Source organism: Mirounga leonina, unplaced genomic scaffold, assembly GCF_011800145.1.
Source record: "Mirounga leonina isolate KUSES-001 unplaced genomic scaffold, KU_Mleo_1.0 Mir_97, whole genome shotgun sequence".
Lineage (NCBI taxonomy): Eukaryota > Metazoa > Chordata > Mammalia > Carnivora > Phocidae > Mirounga > Mirounga leonina.
Genome location: NW_023270889.1, coordinates 3,173,003 through 3,198,649, shown reverse-complemented (window position 1 = coordinate 3,198,649; position 25,647 = coordinate 3,173,003). Strand labels below are relative to the sequence as shown.

Here is a 25,647-nt window from a genome sequence, read left to right as displayed (position 1 = left end):
TGAAATCAGCTTTATCCAACTATCTAATTTACTCGTTTATGGCCCACACTGACCCATTTTTCTAAGTGTTAACTGAAAACTTAAACTTACAGAAGGCTGGTTGTGAAACGTGTTTTCCAGTTTGATTAACTCACTTGGTGAATAGTAAACATTTTTCACTTGACTATATATGTCAACTTGTTTACTAGAATTACCAAGAAAAGAACAGATTACATATCAACATAGTTATTGTTATGAACCATTAAATAATCAGAGAAGGGCCGAAAGGTTTTTTGTTTCATTTTGTTTTAGCTTCAGTAAACTCTGCATTTGCTAATAGTTAATATTTCATGAAGCAAAGATAAAAGTTTAAGCAAATGTCTTTCTCAAATCTATCAATTCTATTTAGATGATACTACTTGCTGAATAATTTTCCCCTTGGGACATTTTTTAAACTGAATTCTCAGACGTATTTGTACAAAGCGAGTCTTTCCCAGCAACTGTGTTAATGGAAAAATGTCAGAAGCCCAACAAAAACTGAGTCCCACCTTCAGTGTTTCCATCCAGAGGAATTTTATGTAGAATAGTCAGTAATGAATAAAGATTCCCCCTGCAATATTGTATGAGGACATTTCTGGGGTGCACCGTTTGTGCGACAGATTCAAACTGTCAGCAGGGCTGTCTTCTCTCTTCTCACTAAGCTCTAACCTAGGCCTTCTACACTCCCTTCCTAGTGCTCAGGCCACAGAACAATCTCAGAATGTTTTCAGCTGCAATGGAAAGTGCACAGGTCACATTCTTTTTAATTATGGATATTCTTCTGATATGATTCATTCAAAAAGCAAAAAGCCAGTTCCAGGGTCACAGAATGAGTATGAGGAGAAATCACTTGTAATATTCAATCATCAGTATGTGAATATAAACCACAAGCTTTTTTGGCTCAGGGCCCATTGTTTATTATGAAGGAAAACCTCAAAGCCAAAGTCAATTATAGCCATGACCTGACAATCTGACACACTTGTTAACCCTGTTAGAATGAATGTGGTCCAGATGAACTGTGACCCAGTCATCACAATTGCAGAATTATTAAGATTAAATAAAGGGCTTGACCAAAAGATTCCATTTGAAATGGGCCCTTCTTTCTGGTGAAGAGCTAATCAAAGATAGTTTTTTTTTTTAAATATTAGGGATGAATAGGAAGATGAGATGCAACATGATGTTTCTAGATAAAGAATGTTCTAGGGGCGCCTGGGTGGCTCAGTCGTTAAGCGCCTGCCTTCGGCTCAGGTCATGATCCCAGGGTTCTGGGATCGAGCCCCGCATCGGGCTCCCTGCTCGGCGGGAAGCCTGCTTCTCCCTCTCCTGCTCCCCCTGCTTGTGTTCCCTCTCTCGCTGTGTCTCTCTCTGTCAAATAAATAAATAAAATCTTAAAAAAAAAAAAAAAAAAAGAATGTTCTATTTTCTTCAAAAAATGAACACATAATATTTTGGAAAATAGATAAACATATCTCGGACTCATTAAAGAGGGCACACTAACTCATAATGCCGGGTGTGTGAGTTCAAAGCCTGGGTGAGGGCAGAAAAGGGGACAAACATGAAACCTGTGGAAATGGGAAACAAAAAGAGAAAGAGAAAAGGAAGACAAAAGGAACCCTCTAAAATCACACCATTCCCTGCCTTATCACCAAATGGCTAAACAAGTTAGAAGGATAAAATCTTGGAGAGCACACAGGCCTGCGGCCGCCCAGCCCCACAAGCCGGCGTTCCCGTGAGCGTAGCCCCGCTCTCTCCACACATTCACACACCGGAAACAGCCTCCGGCCAGGTCAACACAGCGCCCGCGGAACGACACCCCGGAACTTCCGGTTCTCAGTCTAGCGCTCGGCTCTGCCGTGCTGGCTCACACGGTAGTCTTTTCAGCTTCACGAGTACTTCAATTTTTTAAAAAACTGCCACCAGCTGCTCTGTGATGAGAAGCAGTACACTGTCGTCGTCAAGAGCAGAAGCCTGACTCCGAAGCCAGACTGCCTGCCTTCAAATCCCAATTCTGCCGCCTGCTACCTGCGTGGCTTTAGTCAAGTTACAAGCCTCAACTTCCTCATCTGTAAAATGGGGACAATAATACCGCTTCCTTCACAGGGCTGTTGTGAAGATTAAATGAATAATATATATAAAGTTCTTAAACAAGATTGGCACAGTGTAAGTATAATAAAAGTGTCATTATTATTATTATTATTATACCCTTTGCTTTGGCTATCACCTATTCCTCACTTCATATAAAAAGTATGTTTTCAAAAAGTTGTATGTAGCATAATACACTTGGTAAAATAATTTCTATATTAAATACAACACATCACCTTATTATTAAAAAAAATACTGGGGGCTGGGGCGCCTGGGTGGCTCAGTTGGTTAAGCGACTGCCTTCGGCTCAGGTCATGATCCTGGAGTCCCGGGATCGAGTCCCGCATTGGGCTCCTTGCTCAGCGGGGAGTCTGCTTCTCCCTCTGACCCTCCTCCCTCTCATGCTCTCTGTCTTTCATTCTCTCTCTCTCAAATAAATAAATAAAATCTTTAAAAAAAAAATACTGGGGGAAATTATTTGTTATGTAAATAATCTGTTTCTTCAGCATAATCTATTCTGTACATTTTAATTTTCTAGGGGTAAATCATTTGTGGTTTATTTGTGGTTTACTTTAGTGCACAAAATAATCACCTGGGAAACTTCTTAAGTTGCAGATTTCCAGCTCCAAGCTCACAGAATCTCAGTTGGTCTGAGGTGCAGTCCAGAAATCTGCATTTTTAACCCCCTACTCCCACCCTGGATTCTGACACGAGGCAGTCCACAGAACCACTCTGAGAAATGCTGGCCTCTACACAGGAATATGGTGGACAGGGACGATCAGTCACCTAAATATAACTCAGGAAAAAAATTAACATGTTCCTCTGCGGGCTTCTGTCTCTTCTTGGCAAAAATAATATACAAACCTTTACTCATTCAAAGAATGACCTCTTTAAATACTGCCTACTAATTCAACATGACTTTAAATGGATCCTTTATAGATGGGAATGATATTTTAACACACACACATATATCCAAGCATCCTGTATCTGACAAGACACGCACACTGAAAACTAAATCGATGGAACCAGCAATAATGGCAGCTTATCTGGCAAGAAAAGTGACCATGGCTGACAGAGCTGTCAGGCTGGCAGGCTGCTGGCCAGGGGCCAGGCTCCCACACACGTCCATCTCTGTCTGATGTGTAAGCTAATAGCATTCTGGACCTATATCCTGCCCACTCTCCAGCCAGCTCCTCTTCCCTCCCTCCACAGCCACTTCTTTTAACAAGAAACTGTAATTCAATCTGACCATGTGTGGCTGAACAAGAGGCCTCCGTGATCCTGCTGTGTTTTAAAACTTCCATGGCTATTACACTGCTAGTGCCAGGAATGAAACTCGAGTCCTCAATCGGCACAGGTAAAGTGTTCAAAGACTCTCCGTTAGCATCACTGGAGAACAAAGGTGAGTATATGTCATGTGCAAGCAGGGAGATTTATGTAATGTCTAATCGGGCTTTTCTGTGAGAAAGTGAGATACAGTAAATCTTCATTTCATCACTGACACAAGTCAATTGCAGTGAAGAAAAACAACCAGACACACATTCTCAATTACAGTGACCTTTACGAAAAGATCCTTTTAAATATTAGCTTCCCTTCGAAGACTTTGCCACTTGGCAGTAAACAGTATACTCTAGCAGGTGAACGCAGGAGAAATAGCACTGCAATCCTGGCTAACAAATCACATGCCACAGCCAGTGCCATGAACTTAGTTAGTATGCAATAAATGGAAGGTGACAAAGTTGGGTGGAAGGAAGGAGATGGGAGGAAAAAGCAGCAGCAGGGCATATATTCACAGAGAGCGCAGTCCTCTGAAAAGCTCACTGAATGAGGGACAGAGAGAGCGAGGTACAGTGCTAGCTGCACTCACTGTCGACCGAAAGCTTCAGTCTCCTCGCATGCAGGGTAAAAGACATGACATTACCTGTTCTCCCCGTTCGGCAGAGCTGATACTTAAGCTAGCACATTATTCAACTGTAAATACAACTAAATTGCCTATAATGCAGGAAAAGACCTTTTGTTAATGCTCACCGAAAAAAAAAGAACTTCCGCTTCAAGTAATTCTATTTAAAGAAAGCTGAAAATCTGGATGAATGAATCCCCAGGAAATATTAATTACTGAGCACACTCAGGAGAGTTGGAAAATCCTAACAGAGTATTTACCATGAGGGGATGGAAAACAGAGAAATTAAGAAATCACTATTTACCCTCTCCTCCACAAAAGCACCAGGTTCTGACTGTTTCACAGGTGAATTCTAGCAAATCTTTACAAAGTAGATAGATTTAATGGTATTCAAAACAGTATGAGAGTATATATAGAAAAGCATACAAAATTTTTCTGAAGCCAGTCTGACACAGGACAAAGAATAAACCATAACCATGTGAGGGTCATACCAAAGATGCAAGGATAATTCAATATGAGGAAATCCAATAATATACTTCATCATATTCACTGATCAAAGTAGAAAAGTCATATGATCACTTTCACAGAAATACAATAAATGAATCCAATAAAATTCAGCATCTATTTCAGATGAACATACCTCTGGTCTTTGTATGGTGTTTTATTTGCATGGGATGCTCTTCCCTTTGATATCGACATGGCTCACTCCTTCATTTCATTCAAGTCAAAAATCACAAAGCAGAGGTTTTACCCCAATCATCGTATCTAAAAAATAGTAACCTTTTCTTCCCCCAGTTACTCTACATCCACCCATCCCCATTTTAGTTTTATTCTTTGCACTAGCTATCATCTAAAATTTAGGGACTTACTTATTGCCTGTCTCTGCCAACTTGAATATAAGCTCCATAAAAACTACTATATCCCCATAATCTAGAACAGTACCTGACCTATAGTAGGTGTTCAATAAATTGTTATTGAAAAAATAGGAGAGAAAGATATGGATTCATCCTTAACATCTTGTATGTATGAGTTTTCCAAAATCATGCTTTATGGAGAAATATCATTAAATTGAACAATGTGAAATTGCCGATATTTGACTTTTTTTCACCTACGAAAAGGGCAATTACCTGATTTAACCTAATGGAGTCACTCCTTTAAAGTTCAAATTAAGAAAAAGATGTCTGCTATCATGAAATTATTTAATATTGTTCTGGCAGTATTAGTCAATACAATTAGATAACTAGTACAGAAATTGGGCAACATCTACCCATGATAAAAACCTTCAACAAAGTGGGGTTAGAGGGAACATACCTCAGCATTTTAATGGCCATATATGAAAAACCCACAGCTAACATCACATTCAGTGGTGAAAACTGAGAGCTTTCTCTCTAAGATCAGGAATAAGAAAAGGATGTCTACTCTTGCCACTTTTATTCAACACAGTACTAGAAGTCCTAGCCATAATAAGACAAGAAAAAGAAATGAGGCATCCATAATGGCAAAGAAGTTAAACCATCACCATTGGCAGATGACATGATACTATACATAAAAAAATCCTAAAGACCCCAACAAAAAACTACTAGAAATAATAAATGAACTCAGTAAAGTTGTAGTATACAAAATTAATACCCAGAAATCATTAGTGTTTCTACACACTAATAATAAAGTAGCAGAAAGAGAAATTAAGAAAACAATACCACTTATGATTGCACCAAAAAGAATCTTAGAAATAGGGGCGCCTGGGTGGCTCAGTCGTTAAGCGCCTGCCTTCGGCTCAGGTCATGATTCCAGGGTCCTGGGATCGAGCCCCACATCGGGCTCCCTGCTCAGCAGGAAGCCTGTTTCTCCCTCTCCCACTCCCCCTGCTTGTGTTCCCTCTCTAGCTGTCTCTCTGTCAAATAAATAAATAAAATCTTTAAAAAAAAAAAAAAGAATCTTAGAAATAAGCTTTACCAAAGAGGTGAAAGACTGTACTCCAAAAACTATAAAACACTGATGAAAGAAACTGAAGACACAAACAAATGGAAAGATATTCCATGCTCATGGATTGGAAGAACAAACATTATTAAAATGTCCATATTACCCAAAGCAATTCAGTGCAATCCCTATCAAAATACCAACAACATTTTTCACAAATCTAGAACAAATAATCTTAAAATTTGTATGGAACCACAAAAGACCCTGAATTTCCAAAGCAATCCCAAGAAAAAAGAACAAAACTGGAGGTATCACAATACCAGATTTTAAGACATACTACAAAGCTGTATTAATCAAAACAATATGTTACTGGCACAAAAAAGACACATAGTTTAAATAGAACAGAATAGAGAGCCCAGAAATAAACCCACACTTTAATGCTTAAACAATCTATGACAAGGGAGGCAAGAATATGCAACGGGGAAAAGACAGTGTCTTCAATAAATGGTGCTAAAAAAAACTGGACAGTTACATGCAAAAAAGGAAAACTGGACCCCTTTATCACACCATACACACAAAAAACCCTCAAAATGGATTAAAGATCTAAATGTGAGACCTGAAACCACAAAAATTCTAAAAGAGAATACAGGCAGTAATTTCTCTGACATCGGCTGTAACAACATTTTTCTAGATGTGTCTCCTGAGGCAAGGGAAACAAAAACAAAAATAAATAAGTAGGACTACATCAAAATAAAAAGCTTCTGCACAGCAAAGGAAATCATCAACAAAACTAAATGACAAGCTACTGAATAGAAGATATTTGCAAATGACATATCTAAGAAGGGGTTAATATTAAAAATATATAAAGAGCTTATGCAATTCAACACCAAACGCCTCCCCCAACAATCTGATTAAAAAATGGGCAGAGGACCCAAATAGACATTTTTCCAAAGAAGACATACAGATGGCCAACAGACTAATCATCAGGGAAATGCAACTCAAAACCACAATGAGATATCACCTCACGCTAGTCAGAATGACTAAAATCAAACACACAAGAAACAACAAGTATTGGCATGGATGTAGAGAAAAGAAAACCTCCTACACTATTGGTGGGAATGTGAACTGGTGCAGCCACTGTGAAAAACAGTATGGAGGGTCCTCAAAAAATTAAAAATAGAAATGCCATGTGATCCAATAATTCCACTACTGGGTAATTTACCCAAAGAAAACAAAAACACTAATTTGAAAAGATTATATGCACCCCTATGTTTATTGCAGCATTAATTACAATAGCCAAGATATGAGGCAATCTAAATGTCTATCAATAGAAAAATGAATAAGAAAGATGTGAGATATACATACACATAGTGAAATATTACACAGCCATAAAAAGGGGTAAGTTCATGGCATATGAGACAACATGGATGGACCTGGATGGTATTATGCTAAGTGAACTAAGTTAGTCAGAGAAAGACAAGTACTGTAGGATTGCACTCACCAGTGGAATCTAAAAAAACCCCAAAAACAACAACAACAAAACCCTACAATGAATAAACAAATAAAAAACAGAATCAGACCTATAAATACAGAGAACAAATTGATGGTTGCCACAGGGGAGGGGAGTGGGGTTTGGGCAAAATGGGTGAAGGGGAGTGGAAGACACAGGCTTCCAGTTATGGAATGAATATGTCACCAGAATAAAAGGCACAGCATGAGGATATAGTCAATGATATTGTAACAGTGATGTAACAGGACTGAGGGGCGCTACACTGGTGGTGAGCACAGCATAATGTATAAACTTGCCAAATCACTAAGTTGCACACCTGAAAGTAATGTAACATTGTTTGTCCTCTAAACTCAAATAAAAATTTTTTTAAATTAGAATAAAAGTAAATTAAAATAATTAGAAAGGATGAGGTAAACTTATCATTATTTGCATATGATATAATTTTATGCCTGGAAACTACAAGCAAACTGAGTAAAGAATTATTGAAACAGCAGGAAAACAGGGTAAACAGCTGTATATAAAACGACTGCCTATATACACATTAATAATACACATATATGTGGCCACACAGCATTTCCATATACACAGGAGTTATAAATTCAGCAGAAGAAAAGATTCTATCAATGGCACAGAAAGATAAAATAACTAGAAACAAAATTAAAAGAAAATGTGGAAGATCTATATAAAGAACACTTAAAAATACTACTGAGAGATAAAGAGATGTGCCTGAATAGAAAGACGTACCCTTCTCTTGGTTTAAAAGAACCAGTATTGTAAAACTCAATCTAAGTTAATATATACATTAACTCAATTCCAATACAAGTATCACCAAGAATTTGGGGGGGGGGGGTGTTATTACATAGCTTCAAGTCATGGAAACCTGAAAAATAGAAAAGTTTTACTAAGAAGAAGAATGAGAACAGGCAGCCCTACAACAATGAAAACAGTCTGATACTGCTCCTTGAATAGACCAAATAATAGAGCACAACAGAGAGCCCATAAATGGGTTTAAATTCATATGGAAGTGCAGTGTGTGTAATGATGTGATTTCAATTCAATGAGGAAAACTAGATTATCCAATTAAAAAGTGTTATAGCAACTGGTTAACCAAGAGGAAAAAATTAAATTGGAGCTCTACTGTGGTAGCTGAAATATCTACCTTAAATCCCTAGAAGCTGAGAATATGACCTTATTTTGGAAAAAAGGTCTTTGCAGATGTGACTAAGGATTTTAAGATGAGGAGATAATCCTAGATTATCTTGGGTGGGCCCCAAATGACATCATGGGTATCCCAGAGGAGACCAACAAAAACCACTAGGCAAAGCGGGGACTGAGAAGAGCCTGAGGCAACATGACTCCGAGCCAAGCTAGCAGGCAACCTCTGAAGTTAGCAGAGGCCTGGAACAGATTTCCCCTAGAGCCTCTGTATGGAGTGTGGCTCCCCGTGACACCTTGATTTCGGACTTCTGGACTCTAGAACTGTGAGAGAATTCATTTCTGTTTTTCAGGCCACCATGTTTGTGGTAATTTGTTCCAGTGGCCACAGGAAACGAATACGCCTTTCTCACTCCCTTCACTAAAATAATTTCAGGTGAATAAAAGATTTAACTCTAAAAGAAAAAGATATTAATGGAAAGATGGGAGAATCTGAAGAATTATCTTGAATGCAGTGGCCTTCCTAACTAAACCAAAACCCAAGAAAGAAAAAATTCCTAAATCTGATTACATTAAAATACATTTGATAGCAAACTGCTCCTAATAGGTTTGTGTGTGTTTACATGCAAAGTAAATTACTGAAGTATTTCCATAAACACTGAAATAATACTGCTGATTATTGAGTGATATTAACAATATATAATTTATAGGAAGGTGTCAAAGACCATACTTACCACTGAAGAAAACGAGACACTGAGAAGATAACTTTTAGGACCTACTGGATAGTAAGTCCTTGCTAGAACCCAGGCCAGGAAGCTGGCCTTAGAACTTCTAGGCTATTGTTCTAATTTCTAACAACTAATTATTTTGATGAAGGATCTAACTTTAACATCATATGTGATTTTCATGCCTGAGATTATAAGGACTACATGCACAGTGAAAAAAATCCAGCAGCACTAATGGGCAGACTACAGAACTTCGAAGGCCCCTTTCACCTCACGCCCCTCCACCCCGCACCCCTCCCCGCTCCTTTGTTCTCCTACCTAAAAGATACCCACCACCCACATTTCTTGTATTTCCTCCCAGAGGGAGTCTGTGTATAAACGATCAGATATATGTGTAGGTACATCCACTGTGTAAAAACACAGGTATACAGACAGCATGTTTTGCAAGCTGGTTTCTGTTTTTGCTTGTTGGTCAGTTTTCTACTTAAGGAAACTGGGACACATCCATCCCTATATATGTAGCTCATTCTTTGTATTTTCTTGTTATCTTTAATTATATGGATGTGTTATACTTTTCTAAAACAATACCCCATTGAAGGACATTTATATTGTTTTCAATCTTTTGCTTTCATAAACAATACTGAACTTGGGGCGCCTGGGTGGCTCAGTCGTTAAGCGTCTGCCTTCAGCTCAGGTCATGATCCCAAGGTCCTTGGATCGAGCCCCACATCGGGCTCCCTGCTCGGCGGGAAGCCTGCTTCTCCCTCTCCCACTCCCCCTGCTTGTGTTCCTGCTCTCCCTATCTCTCTCTCTGTTAAATAAATAAATAAAATCTAAAAAAACAAAACAAAACAAAACAATATTGAACTTATTATCTTTGGACATACATATTTTCCTACATGTGCAAAACTTCTGGAAATAGAATTGCCAAGTCAAAGGGTATTTGCATTTTAAATTTGTAGAGATAGTGCCAAATTTTTATCCAAATGATGCTCACTATGTTTAGCAAATTTTAAAACATGGCTCTGTTTCTTCTTCTTTCCTCAGCTAATTTTTTTGTATGTTTCTAAACAAGTTTCTTTAAGTATAAAAAACCCCTAATAGTAATAGAAAATAATGACTCCATTAAAAACAGAAGTGTCAACAGAGGCATAATCTATAAGCTTATCTGACTGCCAATGATGTGTTGACATACATTAGTTCATACACACGCAAATTCTATACAAAAGAAGGCTAAATGCATACTAGTTAGCTGGCCAGCCTTGATATGACCCTCTTAGCTGTTGTAATACTATCCAACTAATTGTTCAGAGATGTTCCATCTGTACCGATTGGTTATTAGTACACACTGTGAACAACCACCACTGACATTACGGAGCCAAGTCTGTTCTGCTACATGGACCGCAGAGATGCAGCACTCCCCACCAGAGGCCCGCAAATCTCTTTAGTATTTTTGCGTGGGGTGCTTTCACTCACAACTGCAGCAGCTATCTCTCTTTGTCAGAGGGCTGTCAGCAGGTTGCTAAAGCCCTAGAAAGCTGGAAGTACCTTGGAATGTCTCCCCCAACCCTACCTCTAGCCATTAGCAAGGATCAATAGATCCTGGAGTATAAGTACTCCAGTTACCATGCCTCTGCCCAGGGTCTCCAGGGTTACCCTGTAGACTGAGCCAAAGTGGACCTCCCTCAAACTTTGCTTGATACACCCTTATTTGGCTTCATTACACTTCTCTACTCCCCTATTGGATTTCTCTATGGATGCTTCCTAACAGGCATCCTAATAATAAAGCATCCTAATAATAAAGCTTCCTAAAAGACCTTTATATGAATCTTTTTCTCAGGATCTACTTCTAAGGAACCAAGCTAAAACAGTGTGTTTTTCTTTTATGCAAAGTAGCTCATAATGATTAGCAGATAGAGAACTGATACTGGGGGGCGCCTGGGTGTCTCAGTTGGTTAAGCGTCTGCCTTCAGCTCAGGTCATGATCCCAGGGTCCTGAGATCGAGCCCCGCATTGGGCTCTCTGCTTGGTGGGAAGCCTGCTTCTCCCTCTCCCACTCCCTCTGCTTGTGTTCCCTCTCTCGCTGTCTCTCTCTGTCAAAAAATAAAATCTTTAAAAAAAAAGAACTGATACTGGTATAACATGTCCATTGAGTTGGCTCATAAGTGATTTTTTTTCCAGCATGTTAATGTTCTGAAAAGTGATCAGGGTCCAGCTTTCTCATAATTGAAAACTTTAATAATATATGAAGACATCAAGAAAAAACCCGAATATACCTCCAATGATACAAAAATACATACACACGAGTTTATTTACTGTAGCACTGTCAGAAATTGCAAAATACTGGAACAACCTAAATATCCACTCATAGGAGAGTGGTTGAACAAACTATGATACATCCACAGAGTGGACTACTATGCAACAGTGAAAAAGAACGAGAAGGAGCTCTATGACCTGATGTAGAATGATTTCTAGGGCATAATCCTAGGTGAAAAAAAGCAAAGCTAGAAAGGGTATATTATGCTATCCTTCATGTAAAGGAGAGGGTAGAACAAAATACTCACAAATCTGTTCATTTGTGCAAGAGACCTACAGGTAAACCAGAAACTAAAGAGATAGGCTACCTATGAGGGTGAGTGGGGAAGGGACCGAGAGAAGCAGGACATGGAAATGAGGGAGCAGGGAGGAAGAACAAGTCTTTTTTAAGGCCCTGACTCCTAGCACTAGAGTAGTATCTCGCACACCCTACACATACCTCCAAAATAAATAGAACATAGGGGAAACCCAAAAAAGGAATGCACACTAACAAATGACCCTAACTGCATTTCAAATGGATTACATAACCACCCTAACAGAAGTGGAGAAGAAAATACCTCATCCAAGTAACTGTGAAAAACAGTCTCTTCACCACATACTGTAAGGCTAAAAGGACAAAAACAAAAAACAAATCAAAATAAAAACAACAACAACAAAAAAAACAAACAAAACCTACAAAAATGCAATTAGGGAAATCCTAGTTAGGGAAAATGTTTCTCACAGGTGTATGGGTAGGCAATTCTGAAACTACTTTATATGTATACTAGAAGTGAATAAATAAGTAAATATACTGTCAGTAATGAGAGCTGGGTTTTTCATTATTGGAAAAAGAAGTTAAAAATACAGGAAGGAGGAAGGTAAAATGAAACCAGGGGTATAGTATTGAAATCAGAGGCATCAGTATAAACTCATAGTTTTTAAAATGTAAATACAGAGATATATGTATGTGTGTGTGTATGTATACATGTACATATGTGTATGTGTAATGAAGCATGGGTTAGTATACATATATATATTTCTAAGTTCTGTCAGCTAGGAAGACCTAAAGGAGGATCTAGAAGCAATGATATTTCAGTAGCTACAGGCTCGTCTAGCGTCACTGTCTTGGTTTCTAAACATTGTTCTCAAACAAAAGAAACCCAGGCGCCTTAAGAAGTAATTGATTCCAGGACGAGGGGAAGAAAAACAAAGATGACTCTGGCACATCTTATGGTATCAGAAAGTAAGGAAGTGCTAAAAAAAAAAAAAAAAAAATCTATAACACTACCCTTCTCAGTGTAACTGTACCTGCTTTAGAGGCTTTGAGAGCCACTACATGTTCATTCATGTTGAGCTATTTGAGGGAATCCGAGCAGGTGGGCTCTTCTCTGCCTATGTACCTGTTACTTACATATATAGCTCTGTAAATGCAAAGCAGTCCTTAATGACAGACCTACAAACTGCTCCTCCTCATCTGCTTTGAGCCCTCCTCAACTAACATAAGGCATACGGGTAGTGCTCTTCCTTCTTTTCATCAGAGGTAGAATGGGCTTCACATAATGGGTTTACACTAGGCCATAACTGATGGAATTGACCTACTTTAAAGATTCACCATTTTAGAGTCCTAAGGTTCGGGACTATGCCTAGGTTCAGGACTACGAGTACTTGGCTTATTTTTCATGCTCAAGAATAAAACAAGAAATGGAGAGTTAAAACCTCAAAGTAGCTGTTGTTATATTCTTTCTAATTCATTAAACATAATTTTTTTTTTCTATTTTAAAAGGCTGCTTCCTTACTTAGAATATGCTGGAGAAACCCAATACGGGTTGTCTTCAGCTGCTTTAGCATGCCGCAGAATGGCTTCCCGGGGATTGCTGTCATCAGTTTTGTCCAAAGCAATGTTCTTCACAATGTATGACGACAGAGTGCCCCCGTGGGTTCCAACCCGGCCACCACGACCTGTTTCCAAGGAAAAAACACAGCTCAGAACTGGAATGAGCGTGACAATAGAGAAGCATACCCTGTACTTATCTGAAAAGGCTGAGAATCCCTCAGTGCTGGCTCCAAGGTGGCAGGTGAAATGAGTAACAGAGTGAGGCCAGAGCGTCAGGTTTCCCCGATTTTTATCATTCCCTATGGACTCAAGGTGTTGCGCGCTCCGGGGCTTCTGCAGATCTTGGCTTGAGGCACACAAATCTCAAGACTACTTCAGTGTCATCCCTTCAGCTTCCATTTATGATCATCACAACCAAAGCAGGAAATCAACAAACCTTAACTTCCCTATTAACATCTTTTTTAAGAGATTTTGCTTATTTATTTGACAGAGAGAGACACAGCGAGAGCGGGAACACAAGCAGGGGCAGTGGGAGAGGCAGGCTCCCCCCTGAGCAGGGAGCTCGATGCGGGGCTCGATCCCAGGACCCAGGCATCACGACCTGAGCCAAGGCAGACGCTCAACAACTGAGCCACCCAGGCGCCCCTCCCCGTAACATTTTTAAATAAAGAGGTTTTTTGATAGGTCTTAGCTATTTAATCTACACAGTGACACCAATGCAAGGAGGAATCACAAACACTTTACCATGTTTAGGCCTTGAAGAGATCCCTCAAGCATGAACATTTGAAATTCAACTAATAAAAATAACCAATACTGGGGCACCTGGGTGGCTCAGCCAGTCAAACGGCTGACTCTTGATTTCGGCTCAGGTCGTGATCTCGGGATTCTGGGGTGAAGCACTGAGGCAGGCCCCCAGATCAGTAGGGAGAGTCTGCCTCAGGATTCTCTCCCTCTGCCCCTCCCCGCCACTTGCACGCGTGTGCATGCTCTTTTTCTATCTCAAATAAATAAATAAATCTTAAAAAAAATTAACCTGTATTTATTAGATGCCTATTTTAGCTTTAAGCAAACATATCTTAGGGCTTGCCATCTTCCAAGTACCTTGTAGGAGAAAAAACAAACGAGTTGAATAGACTGATTCACATTATTTTATGATACTGGAACTGCTCTAGTAGACAGAAAGCTCCGTAAGGGCAGGGATTTACAACCTGCTGGATCCCCAACAGCTAGTCTGGTGCCTGGTACTCAAAAATGTATGACTTTTTTTTAAAGATCTTATTAATTGTCAGAGAGAGAGAGAGAGACCACAGCAGGGGTGAGGCAGAGGGAGAGGGAGAAGCAGGCCTCCCGCTGAGCAGGGAGCCCTATGCGGGGCTCGATCCCAGCACCCTGGAATCATGACCTGAGCCAAAGGCAGATGCTTAACTGACTAAGCCACCCAGGCACCCCCAAAATTTATGACTTTTTAGGAAGACTTAAAAAAAACCCCACACACGAAGAGCCAAATTGTGCTATAAGATTAATTCTATAAATCAAGATAAAAGGAGACTAAATAAGGCAGGAAATAATTAATTGTGAAAGAATTTGTGTGGCCAGTAACTATTATAGTACTTAGAGAAGGGAGAGAGCTCTTTAGGCTGAGGTGGCTGGGGAGCTCTTTAGGAAGAGATGGATCCAATTTGAGAAAGCTCTGAAGGCAGAGGTCATTTTCAGAATGAGCAGAATGGTTTCAGAACCAAAGTACAGAAAAAGGACGATTCAGTGGGCCTTTGCAGGCAGGAGTGAAATGACAGTTGTATCAGATCAGAGGAAGAGAGAAGTGAGGTGGGATGCTCTAAAGTGGGTTAGAGTCAGACTGCAGAGAATGATTCTCTGGAAATGCAAATGGACAGTGGGGAGCTTATAAGATTTGGGGGCAGTAGCAATATGAAAGCCAGAGGAGCTGGAAATAAAAGCTGTGTAGAAGATGGACAGAGGCAGTGTGGGAAGGAAAGAGAGTGACTTGAGACAAGGTGCCTAGTTAGAAGGGCTTTTCAATAATCCAGGTAAGAATATTATTTAGGAACTTTGAGTTAGAATGGTGGCAGAGAAAATGTAAAAAAAAAAAAAGTTAACATAGATATGTGAAATGTTTTCAAGGCTGAAGGGGCAGGCCAAACAGATGTAAGCCCAGAACTGAGGTTCAGGATGAATGAATGAGTCAAAAGCTCCAGGCTTAGGAGCCTAGGAAAATGGAAACCACACAAGTGATAACTAGTAAAATGGGATTCCAGTTACTTTAGGTGTTGTATGAGGGCCAATGCTGCCTCGCTTTCTTCTGGGGGTACCTACTTTCTTTCTTTCTTTTGGTGGTTGGGGTGGGGGGGTACCTACTTTCTTAAAAACTCTAAGGACTTTTATTCATCCTCTAGGGGAAACCTAATGTGAAACCTAATCCAGCCTGGATTCTGGTCAAAGTACCCAAATGTTGTATATGAAGCCAGTATTGAGAGCAGCGGCTTTAACACTGGGTTCCAGGAGCCCTAGAGTTCCACCAAGATCACCTAAAAGGGCTCAAGTTAGAGACCGAGCAGAAAGGGGTCCAGGCTTCCTCTCTAGGTTAACACAGCAGCTCCATTTGTATCAGTTTTAGGCACCTGGATTCTGCATCCTTTAAGCAAAAACTTCTGATACTAAAAAGAACGTTTGAAAACCACCATGTAAAATCTCTCTGGAGACAAAGCAGCAACCAGGAGCAAAGGATCTTCCCAATTCTCTACCAGTGACCGCGCCCCCCACCACCCCCTTTGCAGGTCACAAGCTGGAGAGATCACAGTCACCTGGGCCTGCCACAGGAGGTTCGGGTTTATGCGACTTCAAGGGATCCAGTCTGTCCTTCTCCAGCTGCTTCCTTGTACTCCGTTGGCGGGGCTCACGGAACATAGGCAAGGCATGAGCTACGAGAAGTCACATTTGAAAAATTTTATTTTAATAATAACCCTTCCACCCAAAAACATAGCTGAAGCATGACTAAGTAGAAGATGAAATGGAAGTCATAATGGCAGCCTTCATCTAATAATAAAAGACAGTCTTACTGTAACCGATTAGCCAATTTTGTTTGAGACCAAGATTCATTGTTCACCTCCCCTGCAACTAATGGCGCTCAGGAAACACTGTCAAATACTGTCACGGAAACACTGGTGAGGATCCCCATCACACGGACCATGGGTAGCAGTTAAACTTAATTTCTGTGGTTTTGAAATGAAACACTCAGTGGGACTGCTCCTTCTTTTTTTTCTTACAGGACCCAAATGTGAATGATGCAGCTTGCTTGTCAGCCCTGAAGTCTCCTCGGACACCTCACAAACACTGGAATCACTTCACACGTTTCTGAAATGTGACCACCGCTCAGGAGGAGTTGACAACACTGAGTACCCGGAAGGGAGGAACACTTCTCCCACTGAAACTGGGATAAAGTTGGCCCTGAGTGCAGGGGGGTGCGTGAATCTCCTGGCATGGTGACTTGATGGGGACTTTTCCCTACTTCTATATGGTGGACAAAACAAAAGGATAAGAATCAGAGTAGTATTTGTCCAATTGCTATTGGCTGTTCACTCAATGTCAGAATTAACTTTTATAATATAAAACAGTATATGAATGTAAAAAGGAAACAGTGATATTCTGCAGGAGAGCAAGAAGGTGACTGGGGAAAAAAATTAAATAATGATATTTTTCTTGACCAAAAACTGTATCAGAATAATTTCTTTGGATCCTATTTAAAAGAGAAAACCTTTTCCCAGGGGAGTAGGGGAGCGAAGGAAACAGATTAAGAGGGGTTCAAAGGGAATTTATAATATGAATGACAGAAATGTCTAAAATACCTCAAAAACCCTTCCAGTATCCCCCTCCCCCTAGCACCAGCTGGGGCCAGGACCATCTCACTCACCAGTTAAACTCGCCTGCCTTGAGTCAGGGGAGCTGAGAAACACAGCCACCCGTCACTCTGTTGGGCAACACGACACAACAGTATTTTTAGGAGGGGGAAAAATAGCTTTTCACTTCAAACGACTGGAGGAATTTAAGTAGGCCGCATGTAATTACATGAGCTAGACTGATTGTGACACCGACTTTAACACTTCTACTCTTGCAAAAAGTGTCACGGGATCTCCTTACAGATCATAAGCTCCAGGGCACTTGGTCTTAGAGGAGACCCACCACCAGGGAGAAAAACCCAGCAGTACAGCGCCCCCTGGGCTTTAGACCGAGACCCTGGTAACGTCCACAGGACATCTGCTCATCACAACTGCTACTGCATCCAAGATGTCCTTCCTAGCCACTGCCTGTGAGAGGTCTGAGGCCCTGGCTCTGGGCAACACAAATCTGCCAGGCTGACAAGGTTGTGTGACAAACCCAAGAGAAGCTGCTTATTCTGGTAAGATTTCTGGTACCCCAGGTAGTTCATTTTGTATCTAAATGTCTCTGGATCTGTTGTCACAGAGTCCCAGAGGGGGCTGAAGGAGACCTTTCACCTAGTCTCCTCCCTCTCCTGATAAAGTTCAGTTGTTCAACATCACACTGCAAGTCATTGGTAGAACTGGACAAATCCAGGTCTCCTGATTCCAAGACCAGCACTCATCGTTGTTTATTCTTAGAACAGACTGTTATTCTTTAAAAGGCTGCTATGGAGTAATGCATTAGGCTCAAACAGGCTTTTCCCTTTTGGGTTGAAAGTTACATGAAATTACCCTGTCTCTGTGATGAGTCACAGAAGCTAAAGCAGTTAGCTGTTACATGACTTGCAGTCCTGTCCACATGGTATTTTGTAGTATATGCCTGGACTCTGAAGACTTTTTCTGTCTCTAAAGCCATGAGATCAACACCACACAACAGTAGAAGGGAGAGAGACGATGGAGAGAGACCATGCTAACAACTTACGGGTGATGATGTAGTCCTGGGTTAGAGTCTCAGCTTGTTTTGCCTTCCGCTGGGTTTTAACCACACATAATTTTGCTCCCCTGGGGTGGGTAAAAGCACATTATTTTCTTTACTTGGTCTTCTAAACAAAAAGTTATGTCAAAAGCATTACTTCCAGGAACATACTCTGTGCACACCATCTCGCCTTAGAAAGTCCTTGACTTTCTAAGGGATGGCAACAGAAGGGGCCTTGGTGATAAGGGATTAAATTTATGGGAAAGCAAGTCTGTCAGTCAGTGGTCACTACTGAGTGAAAGGGTTGAAGAGGTAACCGGGCAACAGAACACTAGTTTAAAAAATCTACAGAAGTGGGCGCCTGAGTGGCTCAGTTGGTTAAGCAACTGCCTTCGGCTCAGATCATGATCCTGGAGTCCCTGGATCGAGTCCCGCATCAGGCTTCCTGCTCGGCAGGGAGTCTGCTTCGTCCTCTGACCCTCCCCCCTCTCATGTGTTCTCTCTCTCATTCTCTCTCTCTCTCAAATAAATAAATAAAATCTTTAAAAAAATAATAATAATAAATAAATAAATAAATAAAAAATCTACAGAAGTAACTTAAAATTTTAAGATCTTAGAGAGATACAAATAAAATTAACCAACCTTTTCACCCTGAAGGTCACAGGGTTCAAATTTTAGTTTATGTCCCAGATGAAAGCAACCTGGGTGGTCTACACCCCAAGTGGCATTTGTCCACATCTCAACTGTAAGAGTACAAGTGTCTGGAACTGAGTCGGCTTGGCAGTGTTGCCACAGGGCAACTGCCCAAGAATGTGTGGGATTAACCAAAAGTCTGATTAGAACATTTCACTTCTCCTTAGTAATAATGAGCTATCCCTCTCAGGAGGAGCAAATACAAATAAAAAAATTCCTTCAAGATTCCAAACACAGAAGCTTCCAAATCGGTGCTATCAAATGGGACTCATCGTTTTCTCAAGTGAAACAGACTCTCTCTCATTCTAATTACATTAGCATTTTCAATTTCTTTATTAAAAAATAAAATCCTATTTGTTCTTAAACACAATAAAAACTTTATTTTATAGGGCAAGGGTTCCAAAGCTAGTCCACAAAGTTCCAAGGGAAGACAGGACTGTCTGTTTCTATTCAGATCCAAATTACAACAACGAGTATTCATAAATAGAGGAGGAGTTTCCTTTCCTCAAAAAGGATGTGGGATCTCAAAATAGGTTTATGGGGGAGCCCAATTAATTTTGCATGTGAACTTAAATACTAGGTAACCAAGGCTTACTCTAAAGAAAGAGCTAATCAAGTACTGTACCTTAAGAGAGAAACAAAACCATCTTTTGGGGTTGTGACAAATGTTCGCCTTTGTGCCCAAAGAAAATGAAAATAATTGAGGAACTGATGGAGACTCCAGTGAAGTTTTCAGACTTCTGAAACACACTGGGATGTTTAAGTCTAGCATTTGGGGTGGGCATGGGGTCGGAGAGGAAATAATTTGTGCTGTCCCCTTGGCAGAGAACCCCCCAAATCCAAACCACTACCTGATAAAAGACCAAACAGAAAGGGAACAAAACAGACTAGCTGTTTCCATTTCCTGTAAGTGGTTAGTTCCCTGCTTTGTTAATCCCTTACATGTATCACTGCTAATGCCATGTCCAGGGTGGTATGCGAAGTGGGCAAGACTTTTTCCCCCTTTGCACTCAATATTTCAGCTAAAGAACTGCAAATCCCCAGGAAACTTTCACTTTGAATTCTGTCTGGATCAAGGGCAATATCCAAATCCTCTTTAAAGTACAATACCAGGAGTTTGAGGCTTTACTCTGTGCCAGCTGCGTTTTCTAAAAGGGTGGATCCCCATCAAAGGGGGAAATAAATAAAAGCAGGCTGGGAAAAGAAGCCCTCCCCCCAGTTGTTGTCATCCATCTAAAACAGGCAATACTTATGAAATACCTTTGGCTCTTGTTGGGGTCATAATAGACTTTAGCCAATCCATTGCCAGTTCCTACCATGATCTGGTTCAGCTTTGGATGCCACAGGCAGCGGACAACACTCTGAAAAGGAAAGGCATGGTAATCAACTAAAGACGCCAAATAAAAATGGGAAAAATCCTGCTAGTACTTTGATGGCTAGTTTACTAAACTGAATACCATCCTGATGGCTACCTATAATTTTTAGGACATTTCCCCCTTAAACCATTAGGTTGTGTCCCTGAGGTTAGGTTCTATTCCATCACTTGTTATATGTGTGATACCCTTTAAAAATGAAAAAGATGCTCCTTCCTGACACTGCTCCTCTCTTTTCCTGACAACCTAGCAACCACAAAGTTAGGCTTCCCCAGCTCCAGTGCCATGTGAGGCTGGCATCTTGGAAGGCAGCTATGCTCACCACTATACCACCAACGCGAGGCTGGCATCTTGGAATGCTAAACCCACATAACTCAATTCTGCTTACCACTGAAGCAGATTTAGATCTCAGTGTTTCATGCTTTTATACACACAATATGTCCCTCTGGACAGCAGACTGAAGCCAGGTGCTTATTGTTTTTAGTTCACAAAGATCCAAATCTCATAAAGCTTTTTCAGGAACAACACATATTTTCAGGCATTGAAAAATACCTCCCTATCTATGAGATAAACCAGCAGGATAATAGCAGAAGTAAAACAGAGATACAGCATACAAAGACTTGACATTAACCTGAATGAAAAACTATTTAAGAGAAGGTTCACTGGAAGTTATGATCCTTTGAATTCATTACTGCTAAGGAAAATAAGTGGTGCTCTGGGGTCAAAAAGAATGAATTCTCAGTGAGAACTACAACCTGTTTTTAATTTTTGTCTGCAGTAAGAGGGCCGAGGTGGGAGGTTTAGCAGGGATAGAATGAAGGGGGGAAAGATAAAGCTAAAATTGGTAGGCAGAGACACCATGTGCTAGGTTTTGCAGATCTCACTCTGATAGAACAAGTAATGAGTGGAAACACCAATTCAAGATTTATTAAAAATCATCACATGCCAAGCAATGTACAAGGACTAAGGAAAAAAGCGTACAATTAGATACTGTTATTTTAGGTTCTAATAGTAAAATAAAAATCATGAAATTCCTGCCTTCCAAATCTATCTCAGGCTGAATTTCTCTGGTTTCTTCTCCCTAACCATCCCACTCATTTGTTAAGACAGAGTATCTGTGAATCTCCTCAAATCCCTTTTGATAGAAATTCTGGCTCCCACTTGACAGGCAGGAAGTATGCATATAGTTATATGGCCACAAATCCTTCTCTGAGATTCATGAGGAACTCAAGAGGAAATGTAAGAGTCTGCAGGACTTCTAATTCTTGTCTGACAATACAAGAGTGGTTCTTAAGCGCTGCACCACTGAAGACAGTTGAGATGTTCTCCTGAGAAAATTGAGTGGCTGTGTTTTCCCAGTTTGGGGGCGGGGGTAAAATTAGGTTAAAAGGGCAGGTTTTTGTTGTTTTTTTAAAAGATTTTATTTATTTGACAGAGACAGAGACAGCGAGAGCAGGAACACCAGCAGGGGGAGTGGGAGAGGGAGAAGCAGGCTTCCCGCTGAGCAGGGAGCCCGATGTGGGACTCGATCCCAGGACTCTGGGATCATGACCTGAGCTGAAGGCAGCCGCTTAATGACTGAGCCACCCAGGCGCCCAAAAGGGCAGGTTTTTATAATTTTTCTTAAACCTATGGTGCCTGCTACCAAGTGTCCACTAGCAAGTGCTAAAAGATGATAAAACATAGAGTGGTAAGTGAATATTAACAAAAATCCTTGAAAACAGTATATCATATATGGTTTGGCTTTTGGGGGAGGGTTGTCATTTTTCACATATGCTTGTGAAACCTACTTTATAATGCATGAGTACAGAAGACATATTTCATCTTCTAAAACTGTGCTTGGTTGGTAAGATGAAATTAAGGATATCAATAGTTCATGGTCTACAAAGCACAGCCTGACTTACAGGTGCTCTGCCACTGAGGTTAATTTGAGAACCATGCCTTGGCCACTGGAAATTTCCAAATGGTCATGGCCAGGTATAAGGAAACATGAGAAGAGTCACAAACTTAACTTCATAAACCCTATCTAGAATAAGTTCATCTAAGCCAATACTGGTCTCCTTCAAATCAATGCTTACATGTCATCACGCCAAGACTGCCCCATTTAAAATAGTACCCCACAACTTTCCTTACTCTGTTTTTTCATTTTTCCAAAGCATGTATCACCTTTTAACATAATATGTAATTTATCGTTAATTATGCTTATTATCTGCTTCTCTGACGTGAACATATTTTCCACATAGGCAGAGATCTTGGTGTGTTTTGGGTGGAAATGTATCCCAAATGCCTAGATTAGTGTGTGGTGCTCAATAAATGTTTGCTGTTGGAATGAATTAAAAGAGTTCACCCAAGCCTAAATGGATTGCTTTGCTAAGTAGAGTTAGAGACAATTTTCAAGTTAAAATCATTACTATCTATGGAGAATAATTTTATTTCTCTAGATCATTATCATACTCAAGTATCCTACAAACAAGTAGGGTTTGTTTCTTCCTAATGTGGTCCTAAAGAGAGGGACGTGCATGAGAGATAACAGTAAGAGGGGCTTTTAAGGGCCTTCAGAAATCCCAGCCACCCACAAATGGCCCCAGGACAATCTCAAGGACATAGTATTAAAGTTATTTCTCTTCCTTGGTTCTCTAGAGGTCTGGGTAAGCAGTCTAAGATTACTGGTTCTCAAATATGTTTTCAAGTGAGCAGGGTGCAGAATTGGAAAGGATCCACAATGTAGGCCTGGTAAATTCCAAGACACCCAGCCAAATAGGCAGTTTCCAGGGGCAGCAGGTTACTGTTACTCTCTCCCTCTAGGCTGAGGGTGTAAATGTTAGAGAGAGGCAACTGCCCAGGCCAACAGACCAAGGCCTGACTGCTTTCTAGGTAGTCCAAGCTCAGGGCACTGCACCTCTATTCCTGTTCACATCCTTTCCCCTCCAGAGCTCTCAGACACACACATGGCTGGTCAGCATAAAGCTCATGGAGAAGCACATTTACCCTCCTTTTCACATGGAAGCAGGGAGAATGCAAATAAGACCCCTTGAACTAAACAGTCATTCCAGAGCTCCATCCACTGTGGCGATGAGTCACCAAAGCAGCCAATGAGGGCTCTGGGAGCAGCCTAACTTAGGCAAAGGATACTTAAGGCTCAATTACCCTAAGACTGGTTATTAATCAAATACTACAGGGATTCCAAAACATGGAATGCAGAAACAGAATTCAAAGTCAAAGGTGGGTGGGCCTTTTTTGTTTATTAATATTTATTGTGTGTGTTTAGCTAACCTTTGTAAACTTTGCAGCTAATGCGGCTCCGCACTTCGTCCTGTCAAGGAAATGCATCTTACAGCAGAGAGCTGGCCATCTGCCAAGCCAAACAATCCCTGAGACAGCGGCAGGGCTGGGGAGCAAGCAGAGCTGCCACGCTGCTCACTTGTCAAACTTACACACCGGGCTTTACTTAACAACAATGCGACACGTGCCTGCTAAGAAACCCAAGGAACTATCAGAAGACATATGAGCTATAACTACTTAGAAACAGTGCATTCACTCCATCAACCATCCAGCCTTCCTTTAGACTGTTCTTGAGGAGGTGCTTCTGTGGCCAGGGGTTGACACAATCGGACCTACAGATTTCCTGAGCAACGCAGCAAACGGAGGGTCCCGAGCACGCCTGAATGGAAGGACCGGAGAGGAAAATGACACAAGAGCTACCCGGATCTAAGAGAAAGCCTTCACACTGTATCATGAGATTCAAATGGCAGAAGCCCACTGTGGTGGGAAGGACTAGATTCTGAAATTAGTCTGCATATTTTAATACACTGGTTTGCTTAATTAAATTAATAAAGCATTTTATTCTTACACTCATCTACTTCACCTTACCAAAACAATGTGGGTCCGCTAATGGCTTTCCCTTGCTAATTAGGCTGAACTCCATTTTAGCATGAAATTAGGTGTAGCCTTGTGAACCAAAGCCTACCTTCATTTTAGCATTATAATTTGGCAGTGCAAAGTAACCGCAATCTGCCGCAAAGGTACTTAGCTCTAGCAGCAGCCATAAAGAGACGGTAATGGGGCTGGAGATCATAAGCAAGATGATAAGAAGGAATTACAAGACTTTAATGTACTTAACACAGAGATCTTTCTTCTCTGCAGACACCAAAGAAAAAACAGGGGTGTGGGCTGGGGAAGAAGAGAGCACTGCGTACAAATAGCAGTGTCAATATTCCCAAACAGGAATTTTGGAATTACCCCTTAGCAAAAGTAAAAAGGCCACAAAAAATTCCAAATAATTTATTTCTGTGGTTTTTCTGGTTTACTTTAAGTGAAATCATGGAAGCAAATAAAGACAGGAGAAGGAAACCAATGAGAGAAGTGAATTTATATTTTAGGACACTGTAGGAAGGGAACCACTAGGTTTCTGGAATTTTATATTATTTAAAGTAACTCAATCCTTGCAACAATACTACAAATTTAGTAATGTCATCCCCATTTCACAAAAACAAGAAACTGAGGCTTGTAAGAGGGTGGGTAACTTTCCCAAGGCCATACAACTTGTACAGAAAGGAGTTGGGATCAGTGGGGAGGTTTTCCCAACTCCAATGCTCGCTCCCTGATACCACTTAATTATGCAAAGTCCTATTTTAGAAGATGGGGAGGAAGGGATGTGGGAGATCTGAAATCATTTCCAAACCTACCTAAGCCAGAAGTAGAAATCTTAGGAAGTTTATATTAAAAGGCAGATGGTATAACTAAAATCATAAAGGAAAAGGCTCACTACTACCCAGGTCACAAATGTCACTATAAAAGAAATCAATGCCTGTATAATTTCTTAGGCGTCTGTAATGCACATATCCAAACACCACCCTTATTCTACTTTACATTCTAGGCTAAAAGAAGCCTAACATCCTTCATAATTTTACATCTTAAACATGATTATGATGAAACACCATTTCCTGATCCTTCCCAGCTGCTGAGCCACACTGTAAACCAAACTCTATCTGGTTTTTTCATGTTTGGTTTTTGTCACATAGTACAAGAATGGATAAGCTACCTAGTGATTCCTTGGGAGAACAAGCACTTTTCAGATTTTTCAAATAAGGAGCCTTACACCTGTCTGTGAAGGAGACTGTCGCAGTTTTGCAGACCTGTATAGAGGCAGCCTCACAGTCATGGACATCCTCAGGAATATCCACTGCATTTGAATGGCTGTGTGTGTGCTGATTCCCAAGGCTAAGATCATAGATCAA

At 40.6% G+C, this 25,647-nt stretch overlaps 1 protein-coding gene across 2 annotated transcripts in view; it reads right to left on the bottom strand.

Annotated features, from left to right (window-relative positions):
• The window catches only part of LOC118006534 (WD repeat-containing protein 70), a 295,923-nt gene that overhangs the window by 6,453 nt on the left and 263,823 nt on the right, over positions 1–25,647 (bottom strand). For both annotated transcript variants that reach the window (XM_034999215.1, XM_034999216.1), the window contains 4 exons: positions 20,298–20,398; positions 18,351–18,430; positions 16,256–16,372; positions 13,399–13,561 (listed from right to left, as the gene is read on the bottom strand). In XM_034999215.1, the coding sequence (XP_034855106.1) occupies positions 13,399–13,561; positions 16,256–16,372; positions 18,351–18,430; positions 20,298–20,398 (461 nt within the window). The remainder of the gene's footprint in view (positions 1–13,398; positions 13,562–16,255; positions 16,373–18,350; positions 18,431–20,297; positions 20,399–25,647) is intronic.